General features: G+C 31.6%; 1 protein-coding gene across 1 annotated transcript in view; it reads right to left on the bottom strand.

Moving 5' to 3' along the window:
* The window catches only part of LOC143051532 (uncharacterized), a 125553-nt gene that overhangs the window by 32326 nt on the left and 79284 nt on the right, over window positions 1–13943 (bottom strand). Inside the window, exons 13-17 of the mRNA XM_076224423.1 lie at window positions 13644–13750; window positions 10771–11224; window positions 3186–3958; window positions 2509–2539; window positions 754–1025 (exon numbers count right to left, since the gene is read on the bottom strand). Of these exons, the coding sequence (XP_076080538.1) occupies window positions 754–1025; window positions 2509–2539; window positions 3186–3958; window positions 10771–11224; window positions 13644–13750 (1637 nt within the window). The remainder of the gene's footprint in view (window positions 1–753; window positions 1026–2508; window positions 2540–3185; window positions 3959–10770; window positions 11225–13643; window positions 13751–13943) is intronic.

Here is a 13943-nt window from a genome sequence, read left to right on the forward strand (position 1 = left end):
AATAACTATTTTGAGAAAATAACGCAAACTATTAATCATTTCCCATTGTTCCGACGAGTTGTTGTAAGAACATGGCACCTTGTCTAAAAATAACCCAAATACAGGTAAAAGAATGAACATTCATTGTTAGAAATATTTGGCATGTTCTTCTTTTATCAAAATTAATATAAAATGTACTTATTTCAATTACCTAAAATCATTTATTTTCATATACTACAGAAAATAATAATGTAGATCCTTGATGTTATGCCATAAATCATATATTGTTTAATTTTTCAACTGATATTTGCCTTAGTGAACTAATTTACAAATAACAAAAATTGTCCTTTTCCAATTTTGATTTTCTAGATTTGCATGGATAACTATATGCAAGAAGATTTGTTATATAATATATACAACTGTTAACATAGATATATGTTTTGTTTGTAGCCAAAAATAAAAACGCATTGTACTAAAGCGGATATATCTTGTTTAAAAGCACACTTATTTATTGACTTGAATAATAAGTTACTCTTATTGTAAATTTTGCATCCAAGTGGCCTTGACGATACAATTGCATTCAGAATTATAACTGCTTACCATATATTGATCTTTTACCATAAGTTATTTTTAACAAAATACATAAATAACACAAAGAGCGACATTTTGTTCATGTCTCCTGAATCTGTAGGGGCGAGTTGGAGGGTAAAAAAAAAAACAGAAGAAAAAGACATGAAGAAAATGAGTAATTTATCAGTATCATAAATAGCTTACCATACATAAGGTATGCGTTGTTATCTTCATTTCTCTTAAGCCTTTGGCCAAATCTCCAAAACGTATTCCATTGTTCTCTTTCAAATCAATAAGTGTTAAAAATTTGACCATTTGTGTATTTCTTGGGTAATTCTCTACCATATCATTCCATTCTGTTTCTTCCATGTCAAGATGAAGAGCTAAATCATGTACCATGCGTGTCTCACAATTAACAGACAGATGAAGTAACTCTATGTTACTTGGAATCTTAGATAATGCATCTTCACTCAAACCTTAAATCAATATATAACAAATATATATTTACAGATACACTACATAAACATACAGCTTTAACAACATATAACATATTTATACAAGGATAACTATCATATTTCCTAAGAAAATGGTTAAACCTATTTTTATAGCAAGATAAATCTCCCCTTTAATTGACAGTTGTTAATAGCCGCATTATATTGACAAAATTTGATGATAATCCCAAATATAGATAATTGGAAAACTTGACAATAATTTGTATCTAGCAGTCAAATGATCTCAGTATACGACTAATTTATTTATATTATTAATAAAAACTGAGTTTTGATATAAAATTAAAGTAGATGAAAATATTATACTTATATTGAATAACGCAACTGTTCAAAAATTGTAATAGAACGCTGTATACTTAGCCCGCTTCACATAATATTTGATGGAACATCTTTCTTACATTCTTGGTATATGTACTATTAATCTTTCTCAAATTACAAAGTTTAAGTCGCCTATAGACATTGGTCGATATACATGATGTGTCTGTGATACAAAAGAAAACCAACAGAAGACTTGTTTTATGGAATTGCATATTAAGATACAAAATGTCTTCTGAACTGTAATTTACCGATAGCTTCTTATTTTATTGTGAAATTTTAACTGAATGCACATTTGATTGGTATAATTTGTAAGCACAGTAGGTAATGCTTTCTTTTAAAACATCTGGTATCGTTCCACTTTTAGCTCCAGAGATTTTCTTATGATTTGATTTGTTCCAAAAGTTTAACACCAGTAATCATCAATCGTCTCTAATTCCAATGAATTCATTTAAAGCAGATATTTAGTTCATATATAGAACTGTTTTTTTAACGAGAAAACAAATTTCATTTAATTTCCCTCTAATGTATTATGCATCATCTGCAATGAGAATTCGGTGATGCATACTAAGAACCAATTGGACACCCGATAGTCTGTTCAAATATAAGTGTTATTGATTCCTTGCCATATTTAGCCTCTGAGGTCATAGTCTAAATGTATATTTTCAGAATATTTATGTTATTTTCAGTGTATTTCTTTTTAAGATCATATGAGCAGTTTGATGTCATCTTCAAAGTATTTTTGGTTGGAATCGTAGCAGGAAGTTCTTCACAAATTCGATGTTTGATGACGAAAAACAAGAACTTTGGTTCTATCATTCCTTTTTTTTGTGAAAAAAAAACCTCACTGTTTAATCAAAAGATGTAACTGACCTGTGAATGGGGAATCGAACTTGGTATAATTCAGTGTCTAATGAAATCAACAGTTAAATAGTAAAAGAAGTTTATTACGAAACCCAAGAGCATTGAAATCCAATAATTCTCATATGTTATATCATTTACAACTTCATGGTTTAATTAGTTCAGTCAGTTAAGGAAGTATCACTGAGAGGTCATGTCAATTCTTTATTAACTCTTTAGGTATTATTCTATCAATAACAAAACACAAAGTTAAATACAAAACACATAACTATACCTGTACAATCCGGATCACACTGCTTTTGTTTCTATTAAAGGAAAACATATAATTGTAAATTTAACATCCACAAGAAACTGCACAGACACTTATTATAACAAAGCATATACTAAACACAACAATTTAATCTATTAACAGTAACTATGACCCGAATTCGATTGATTAACATGGACATATCTTTCTGTACATATCTTATTAGCTAACTGCAAACAGATTAACCTTAAGAGTTGAAATAAAACTCAATAAGGTAAACTCCCTCGTGAAATGTAAGTTATGTCTTGAAATTCCTGTTGAGCAAAAAGAACCATACCTTTTTAACAAATTGTACATATATATTTAAATGGATTAAAAGTTAGCCAATCGTAAATTTACTATTTTACTTTAATTGGTTGCTTTCCAAAAAAAGATTAGATTTTCTTTTCTGTTTGTCTCGTCACATGTTATAATAAGAAAACAACAATGCGTCCATAGTACATAGATGCTCCACCTGCATTATCACTTTCTGTGTTCAGTGGACCGTGAAATTTTGGTCAAAACTCTAATTTGGCATTAAAAGTAGAAAGATCATAGGGAACTTGTGTACAAAGTTTCAACTTCAACTACATCTCTTTATTGTGGTAGGGGAAATTAATTGATTACAAAAAAAAAACTTTCATATTCAATGCTAGTATTCAAACCTGTTTCTGGTTCCAAACCTTCCAGTTGAGTGTAATGTCGTCACCATGGTTACAAACGCACTCATCTGTTTTTAAAGCTAATCTTTCTTCTGGAAAGTAACAGATAAATCTTGAGCAGGAATACTCAGTGTGAAATGGTAGTTGACTGATGACTTTTTCGTGGACAGTGGACTGATAAAATTCCGAAATCCTCTCCAATGTTAAATGCAAACATTCTCTGACACTAGTGGCTATCTCAGGAACTATCAGGCCCTTGGAGCGTTTGTGGACTAGGTACAGTAAGATCTTGTTACCTTCTACACAGACAACGATATCATGCTCTTTATCAACTGATAACCCAACAAACCCAGAAAACATAAGTTTCCGTCCTTGGTATTCTTTTAATGTCCACATACTGAGACATGCACATATGAGACGATTTGGTAAGGCAGGAGGTATGATGGTTCCTTTGAAAATAAAGGCCAAACTAAGTGTCCTCTCTGGTGTACATTCTTGTGTCAAGATATCTGTATCATTTCTTTGGGTAAGCATACAGGGTACAAAGAAGTTTTCTATTGGTAGACGACTTCCTGTTTTTGTATCATATCTCCGTTGCTCGGATACGATATCTAGATGTATCAGCATATCAAATATGTACTCTTTAAATGGTAAAATCTGACGGAATTCTTCTTGTTCCCAAATCTGATAGAGGTCTACTTTTTGTATCATTCCATTTTCAGACATCTTTTTGAAGGTTTTCCTTGTTTTATTTTCTTTGGGCCAAAATGCAACATCTATAAAAAATGATATAAAGAATATGTCTTCAGACTTAAAATATAGTTTATATTATGAGGTAATACCGGTCTATAAAAGCTACATGATCAAACAATTGGTATCGCTCACTTAGATCATCACTGGAAAAAAACAATTTATCCTAATATTTAAATTAAATGTCTTTTATATCAGAAAACATCAAAAAATATTTTTTGTCTAGTCTGTTATAACAGGATTTGATATCAGATCAAAGTTGAATCATTTCCCATTTGTAAGAAAATAATCTGAAACAAGGCTTGCATGTGCTGAGGGAAAACTGATAGTTTTCAAATGTTAGCATGGTTTGTACATGTTATCTGTAGAAGAAACACTAAGAATGAAGCATGGCAGTCATCCATGATGACATCTTGTCAGTCAATTACTGTCGTTCATATTTTTATTTCCCAGCTTTTAGCACATAAAGTTTACTCCTCAGTTACTATTTATTCTAAGTACATGAAGTAAACAAATATTTTGAATGTCTATTACCATGATTACCTTGATTAAATACATTCCTTTTGGATGGGTAATTTATTAGTTTTGAGGTAAGTTCCCAAGCTGTGATCGTATATATAAAGAAGACAATTATGTTAAATACACTGAATGTGATTTTTTTCCTTGACAAATACATGAAATATGATATTTATAAAATAGGGGCGAGATATACCAGAGGGACATTCAAACTCATAAACTGACATCGCCATGGCTAAAAAAGAAAAAGACAAACAGACAAATATGATATTTATAAAATAGGGACGAGATATACCAGAGGGACATTCAAACTCATAAACTGACATCGCCATGGCTAAAAAAGAAAAAGACAAACAGACAAATATGATATTTATAAAATAGGGACGAGATATACCAGAGGGACATTCAAACTCATAAACTGACATAGCCATGGCTAAAAAAGAAAATTTGTGAGGGTTCCGCGGAACCCAGTGTCTCGCCTACTTTTGCTGTTAATCACACACTCATCAAAAATGATTTAAAAAATCAATAAAATTATTCCTCACGATACTATCTTTTGATTGTCAGAAGCTTCTGTCCAAGTTAGGTAAAAATCCAGGCTAGTTTAAGAATCTTAAAAATGTTTTAAATACTTTAACTGCAGACTGTATGTAATGTTAACTGGAAGAAAAACTAAGTTCATTTATAAGTAAAATACGGGAAAAATGGAAATTTTATTTTTACAAAATTTACTTCTGGATACTATCTTCTGATCATAAACAAGCTTCTGGCCAAGTTTCTTACAATTCCAGGATAGTTTAAGAAAGTTATCAAAATTTTAAAAACTTTAACCACAGAGTGAATGTAATGTTTCCTGGCAGAAAAAACTAAGTCCATTTATAAGTAAAATACGGAAAAAATGGAATTTTATTTTTACAAAATTCACTTCTGGATACTATCTTATGAACATAAAAAATCTTTCTGTCCCAGTTTCGTACAATTCAAGGATAGTTTAAGAAAGTTATTAAAATTTCAAAAACTTTAACCACAGAGTGAATATTTGTGGACGCCGCCGCCGCCGACGACGACGACGCCGACGGAATGTAGGATCGCTATGTCTCGCTTCTCCGAATAAAGTCGCAAGGCTCGACAAAAAAGACAAACAGACAAATATGATATTATAAAATAGGGGCAAACTATACCAGAGGGACATTCATACTCATAAACTGACATCACCATGGCTAAAAAAGAAAAAGACAAACAGACAAATATGATATTATCAAATATTGCAAAATATACCAGAAGGACATTCAAACTCATAAACTGACATCGCCATGGCTAAAAAAGAAAAAGACAAACAGACAAATATGATATTTATAAAATAGGGACGAGATATACCAGAGGGACATTCGTACTCATAAACTGACATAGCCATGGCTAAAAAAGAAAAAGACAAACAGACAAATATGATATTATCAAATATTGCAAAATATACCAGAGGGACATTCATACTCATAAACTGATATCGCCATGGCTAAAAAAGAAAAAGACAAATATGATATTATCAAATATTGCAAAATATACCAGAGGGACATTCATACTCATAAACTGATATCGCCATGGCTAAAAAAGAAAAAGACAAATATGATATTATCAAATATTGCAAAATATACCAGAGGGACATTCAAACTCATAAACTGACATCGCCATGGCTAAAAAGAACTAGAGACTCTCAAGAGCCTGTGTCGCTCACCCTGGTCTATGGACACAGATAAATGCATAACAAAACTGTGTTTTGATGATGGTGATGTGTTTATAGATCTTACTTTACCTAACATTATTGTTGCTACAATTATCTCTATCTATAATGAACTTGCCCCAGTAATTACAGTGGAAAATATTTTCTAAAAATCTACAAAAATTTATGAAAAATGTAAAAATTTACTATAAAGGGCAATCACTCCTAAAGGGGTCAACTGACCATATCGGTCGTGTTGACTTATTTGTAAATCTTACTTTGCTGAACATTATTGCTTTTTACAGTTTATCTCTATCTATAATAATATTCAAGATAATAACCAAAAACTGCAAAATTTCCTTCAAATTACCATTCAGAGGCAGCAACCCAACAATTGGTTGTTCGATTCATCTCACATTTTCAGGGCAGATAGATCTTGACCTGATAAACAATTGAACCCCATTTCAGATTTTCTCTAAATGCTTGAATTTTTTAGTCATAAGCCAAAAACTGCAATTTACCCCTATTATCTACTTTTAGCCATGGCGGCCATCTTGGTTGATTAACCGGGTCACCGGACACAATTTTTAAACTACATACCCCAATGATGATTGTGGCGAAGTTTTGTTTAATTTGGCCCAGTAGTTTCAGAGGAGAAGATTTTTGTAAAGGATTACTCAGATTTACAAAAAAATGGTTAAAAATTGACTATAAAGGGCAATAACTCCTAAAGGGGTCAACTGACTATTTCGGTAGTATAGACTTATTTGTAGATCTTATTTTGCTGAACATTATTGCTGTTTACGGTTTATCTCTATCTATAATATTATTCAAGATAATAACCAACAAGGGAAAAAAAGTTTTCTATATATATTCAACCAGGGACCTATATAAGTCCTTGATTCAACCAATTCAAGGTATCAATTTGAATAAAAGTTTACAGTCTCCTTTTTATATTCAGAATCAAGATAATAAAAAAAAAACTAGAGGCTCTCAAGAGCCTGTGTCGCTCACCTTGGTGTTTGTCTATATTAAACAAAGGACACAGATGGATTCATGACAAAATTGTGTTTTGGTGTCAGATGGTGATGTGTTTGAAGTTCTTACTTTACTGAACGTTCTTGCTACTTACAATTATCTCTATCTACAATGAACTTTGCCCATTTGTAACAGAGGAACATATTTTGTAAATTGACTATAAAGGGCAATAACTCCTTAAGTAGTCAACTGACAATTTTGGTCATGTTGACCTATTTGTAGATCTGAATTTGCTGAACTTTATTGATGTTTACAGTTTATCTCTATCTATAAGAATATTCAAGATAATAACCAAAAACGGTAAAATTTCTTTAAAAATTACCAATTTCAGGGCAGCAATCAAACAACCAGTTGTCTGATTCGTCTGAAAATTTCAGGGCAAATAGATCTTGACATGATTAACAATTTAACCCAGAATTGGTTTCAGAATTATAAGCCAAAATCTACATTTTACCGCTATGTTCTATTTTTAGTCATAGCCACCATCATGGTTGGTTGGCCTGGTCACCCCACACATTTTTAAAACTAGAAACACCAATGATAATTGTGGCCAAGTTTAGTTAAACTTGGTCCAGTAGTTTCAGAGGAGAAGATTTTTGTAAAAGGTTACAAAATACTACGAAAAAGTGGTAAAAAATGACTATAAAGGGCAATAACTCCTAAAGGGGTCAACTGACCATTTCGGTCATGTTGACTCATTTGTAAATATTACTTTGCTGAACATTATTGCTGTTTACAGTTTATCTCTATCTATAATAATATGCAAGATAATAACCAAAAACTGCAAAATTTCCTTCAAATTACCAATTCAGAGGCAGCAACCCAACAATTGGTTGTTCGATTCATCTCAAATTTTCAGGGCAGATAGATCTTGACGACGACGGACGACGACGGACGACGCCGGACGCCGGACGCAAAGTGATGGGAAAAAAAGACAAACAGACAAATATGATATTATAAAATAGGGGCAAAATATACCAGAGGGACATTTAAACTCATAATTTGACATCGCCAGGGCTAAAAAAGAAAAAGACAAACAGACAAATATGATATTATAAAATAGTGCAAAATATACCAGAGGGACATTCATACTCATTAACTGACATCGCCATGGCTTAAAAACTAAAAAACAAACAGTACAAAGAACACAACATAGAAAACTAAAGACTATAAGCAACAATAACCTCACCAAAAACTTGTGGTAATCAGGGGCAAGCAGATCCGGCTCCACATGTTGAACCCACCGTGTTGCTCATTTTAGTACAAAAGTGGTACCAAGTTTAATTCGGTAGGTTAAATTCGTGAAAAGGGTACGGGATTATAGATATGACATAAGGAACATATCTGTTATCATCTGTGAAACGAATATTTCATAACGGTCAACCAACTCGTGATGGTGTCCGTAAAAATTTCTTTCAACTTTACCATTTGGAACTATTGGTTTAATTTAGCAGGAATTCATGCTCCATTGGTGAGGTTCAGATTTCAGGTTGAAATTTGTTCCCAAATACAAATAGAAAGTGACGCAGTTACAACATGATGCGAGAACTAAGTATGAATAGTTGATATTTCATGATCATGGAGAATAAATGTCTGTAGACTTTCAGACAATTGATTAATCCAGGATATCTTCCATCTAAATACATATGTCATTTAAATTTGTGAATAAAACTTGTTTTATCTTTTGACAAATATTTCAAAAATGGGAACCAATGAATAATTTAATTTGTAACACTAGACATCAATATGGACACTTATACCATTTTGCAAATTGTGTTTCATTTGTGGTCAAAATGCATTGATCCTGCAATAAAATTGAAAATAGAAACATGGAATGCGCTAAAGAGACAACTAACTGACCGAAATGCAGAAAAACATCAAAGGACACCAACACATCGAAAAAATCTCGCAACCCTAGGGGTGCATCAGCTGGTCCCTAAACAATAATGTATGTTAGATTAGTGAAACTGAATGTCACACTAACCACGTCTACATTCACTTTCTATAAAAAGCCTAGTATAAGAGTTTCAGTTTAAATATATAAAAACTACACATTTTCTCAAAACATAATTGTGTTGGAAATCAACTCATACCGAGATAGAACTACTTGCATTCTCAAAGTTTTTTTTAGCATTGTTCAAATATATTTTATATTTTGAAACCATGCAGTTCTATAGTTATACCCATACCTTTATACTTAATAAATATCAGTTTCAGTTTAAATAGAAAAAAAAAAAATAGGGAATGTGTCTATGGGACACAGATGATGCCCCAGCTTGCATATTAAGCTACCCAAATTTGTAAATGATCTGCTTTTTGGTAATAAGCATTATATTTAAGTTTCATAAAATTTCAATGAAGTAAACATAAGTCGGAGAACAGAAACGAAAAATTCCGCATTTTTTTCATTTGTAAAAGGCATAAAAAAACTCTAGAACAGTAAAAGGGAAGGCACCAAAAATTCAAACGTGATCTTTGTTTTGTGGTAATAAGCATTTTGTATAGAATTCATAAAGTTTGGTTGAGGCAGGGACTTTTTTTACTAACGGGACTGGTCACTTATAACGATATCTAAATTATCAGTCTGATCTCGCCCGTAGCTGATGTCACGTGACTTTATAGCAAATCATTTCACTTTTACGAAGTATTCTTCATAACTACAAATAAACTATATGTTCAAGTTTAACAAAAAAATGTTTTTATGAAATTTTATACATTTTTTCATTGCAAAATGCTGTTTTTCAAAAGATTTCTCTCTCGGATTGTTTTTTAAATATCGATCTTTGAACTTTGAGGAATTTGTTCGTTGAATTTTCAGTGGCCGCCATCTTGTGTGATATGTAAACCATTTTAGACAACTGGGGTGTTCTTAAAAACGATACGTCTCAGTTAAATAATTCATCATTCTTTCAAAATCTTATATTTTTTTCATCTTAAATCGCTATTTATCAGATTTTATATATACAATTAATAATAATTATACAATTACAATGTACTGTGAAATAAGAAAATAACTACTAGCATTGTATAAATCAGAGATAAGAAACTAAGTTTATTGTTGGGTGGTAGCTTTAAACAGGCGGCTGAGTAATCAGTTAAAATCAATAAAGACGAGTCCCGTTAGTATAGAAAGTCCCTGGTTGAGGCAAACTTAAGTTAGAAAATGGAAACAAAAAATTCAGCAATTTACCAATTTATAAATTAAAGGGACATAACTCTAGTATAATAAAAGTGACGCCACAGAATTCAAATTTGATCTAAGTATCTAAGTAAACTCCTCCGTTGCCTGCTGCTGTACATCACCAATTAAAAAACAACATTTTCATTCAGAAATATGTTAAAAAAATTGCATGCATTTCACAATTTTTAACACTGTGGATAAAAAAAATATTAATCTTTTTACTAATATATTACATAAAAGTTTCACATACCAACATAAATATTAGTATAGGATATTATCAAACAGTCTGTCACGCTCTAATAAAAGGTAGGTAAACACTTTTTGGATATTGGAACATTTTTACCTGCAATATATATATTCACTACACAATGAAAATACATACGCACCTGTGATAAAAGATCTCATAACTTCCACCATAAGAAGAGGATTGATCATTACATTATCTCTCAGCTGGGGGGTATCGAAATAAACAATCTTCCCCAGTGAATGATGAAAATGTAGGAAATCAGTCAACTGCTCAGGGGACAGGACAGACACCTCGCTGATAGCATTTAATTCTTTAACTTCAGCCAATGACATTATTTGTTTTCCTTCTGCCACTAGTTCAGCGATCTCTAGCTCTAGTGGAACACAAGCATTGGGCATTCTTTCACCCCAGCATGGGTGGTCGAATGTAAGTTCTGTTATTGTTTTCTTCAGAACTTCTATTTCTGGGTCGGCTTGATCTTTGGCATTGACAAATATTAGAGGTCTAAGGACCAGATGATGTTTTCCCTCGTGGTCTTTAAACAACTCCTCAATTCCTCTGTAAAGCTCTTCACGTCTGGTCTCAATATTCTCCTGTTAAACATAAAAAGTTGACAGAATAAAACACTGTATCGCACACCTGGTGATTTAAATGCATCTTCAATGGTGGAATAACAACAACAACAACAATACATTGTTTTAAGAGAGTTACACAATGAGTTTATCTTCCCTGAGGCCCTCATCGTGAAAATTCAAACAAAATGCAAACATATACATTGCATACATTAGTATAAAAAGTCAAGTATGATAATAATGTTCAATACAACTTGATAAAATGTGGTGAATAAATAAACATGATGACATAATCAGTTTTTAATATTATTTATACAGCTAGGTTGATTTCAATAAATGATCTGTTATAAATGTTGTATTTGAAAGAATTAACATTTGTAATATTTTTTCACGGTATTGGCAAATTATTCCACAAGAATGGTCTCGAATACGTAAAAAAGATTTTGAACAATTCTGTTCTTGGTTTAGGGAGTATGAGGTTTCCTTGAACAGCATTTCTCAAGGGGTATGTATTTCTGTCTGAAACATAATGAAACTTGTCAGTTAGATATGATGGGGCGTCATTTTTAATGCACTTAAATGTCATCACAAACTTGTGATATTTTATTCTCTGTTCAACTGTCAACCAGTTTAAGTGTTTGAATAAGGGCAAGACGGAGCGAAAGGGTCAGTTTCTAGTATTAATCTAGCAGCTCTCTTTTGTAATTTTAATATCCTCACTGCTACAACTACTCCACACTTAACAACAATAATCAATTAGTGGCAAGATAAAACCAATATAGAATAATTTTCTGCAGTCTGGATTTAAATTTTTTTTAATCTTTAATAGTAGATATAGTCTAGATGATATTTTTGAGCAGATCACATCAATTTGGTTTGTCCATGTGAGGGAAGGGTCAATTTGAATTCCTAAAATACCTTTGCATGTGGAAGATTGTATCACTTGATTGTTAATAGTTAAACAACTCTCATTGTAATGTGGCATTGCTCTTTGCTTCGTTCCAATAATCATATATTTTGTTTTATTTTTATTGATGAACATATTGTTATCATCATGATCATTGCACCATTCCTCAACACCATGTACATCTTCTTGTATCTTTGACTGTAGAGTTTGATAACCATTACCAGAAAGATGTAAAGTTGAATCATAGGCATATAACAGTGAAAGAATTTTTCATATAAAAAAGAAGGTCGTTTATGTATAATATAAATAGAAGGGGGCCTAATATGGAGCCTTGGGGGACACCATACTTGATATAAAGTTTTTCAGAATGAGCATTACCAATTTGTACTTGTTGAGTTCTTTCATTCAAATATGATTTTAAAAAAGAAACAGCAGTATTATCAAATCCATAAATTTCAAATTTTTTTCAGAGAAAATCATGATCTACTACATCAAAAGCTTTCTTAAAATCCAACAGGACTGTTAAGTTGATATCACCATCATTAATAACGCGTTCTACAATTAGATTAATCTCAAATTTTCAAGTGACAAACATCTTCTCTCAAAGGTCAATTTTACACTTTTAACCTAGATCTCATACTTTCAAAGATAACAGACTGAAACTGTTATCAGTTGTTAAATCTTACCTTCCAAGGGAAATAAAATGAAAAGGGTATTTTGAAAGAAAAACTTGCTATTGATATTTTTGTTTGGTAATTCACTTTACCTACCTAGTAAAGAAACGCAAGTAAACAACATAAGTCACAGTTAATAAGTTGGCAATAAATCTAAAACAGGTCAAGAGGGTATTTGCATGAACATATGGATATTGTTTAATTTCAATTTTTTGTTGATAAAATTAAACTTATTTTAAAACAAATCATAAATCGTCCTCATGCATTACCTGTCCCGATTTTTTATTTCACCAACTCATCAACATTTGTATTACGTTTTGGAATTTCAAATATTTTGGCCTCTAACATCACTAAACTTTCATATTGTCAGCATATTTGTTGAAATAAAACTGACTTAAAAAGAAAATACAAACTTTAACATTTAAACTGAGCAATTGTTATAGTCAATAAACCATGCCCGATAGTAACAAGGCAAAGAAAATACAAACTTTAACATTTAAACTGAACAATTGTTTAAAGTCAATAGACCATGACCGAGAGTGACACGGCAGAGAATCTCCATGACAATGAGATATATCAAATTGAATATTAATACAAATGCTAACCAATATCATTTTCTTATCTATAAGTGTTTCTTCATATATTCTACTCTAGTTATAGTCCCTGTAATCTGATCTTAAGTCTATTACCCACAAATCAATTAGGATTTTTTTTTCTTTCGAAAGTGTAGCTTTATACGAAGTTTGGTCAAGTTAAGACATATGGGCATATTATCATCATGTAAGCAGTTTTTACACATTATTCAAGTGTTTCAAATGGCAATGACTTACTACTATATTTCTAACATAAGATCACTCACCATTGGTACTTTGTCCTTGTGAGTGGCAACAAACAAGATTTTTGGTATGCCTGCATATACAATCTTACAATAGGTCAGGATGGAATTGACCCAATATTGCAAGAATACTACAAAATAAAATCAAAATCTGTCATAAAAAAAGTATAAACCAGAGGCTCTAAAGAGCCTGCGTCTCTCACCTTGGTCTATGTGAATATTAAACAAAGGAAGCAGATGGAATACAAATTCATGAACAAATTTAATAAGTAATTCTATTCCCCTACTTACTTTTTTAGGCATAACATATAAGGAAATAAATCT

This window comes from Mytilus galloprovincialis, chromosome 11 (genome assembly GCF_965363235.1).
Source record: "Mytilus galloprovincialis chromosome 11, xbMytGall1.hap1.1, whole genome shotgun sequence".
Lineage (NCBI taxonomy): Eukaryota > Metazoa > Mollusca > Bivalvia > Mytilida > Mytilidae > Mytilus > Mytilus galloprovincialis.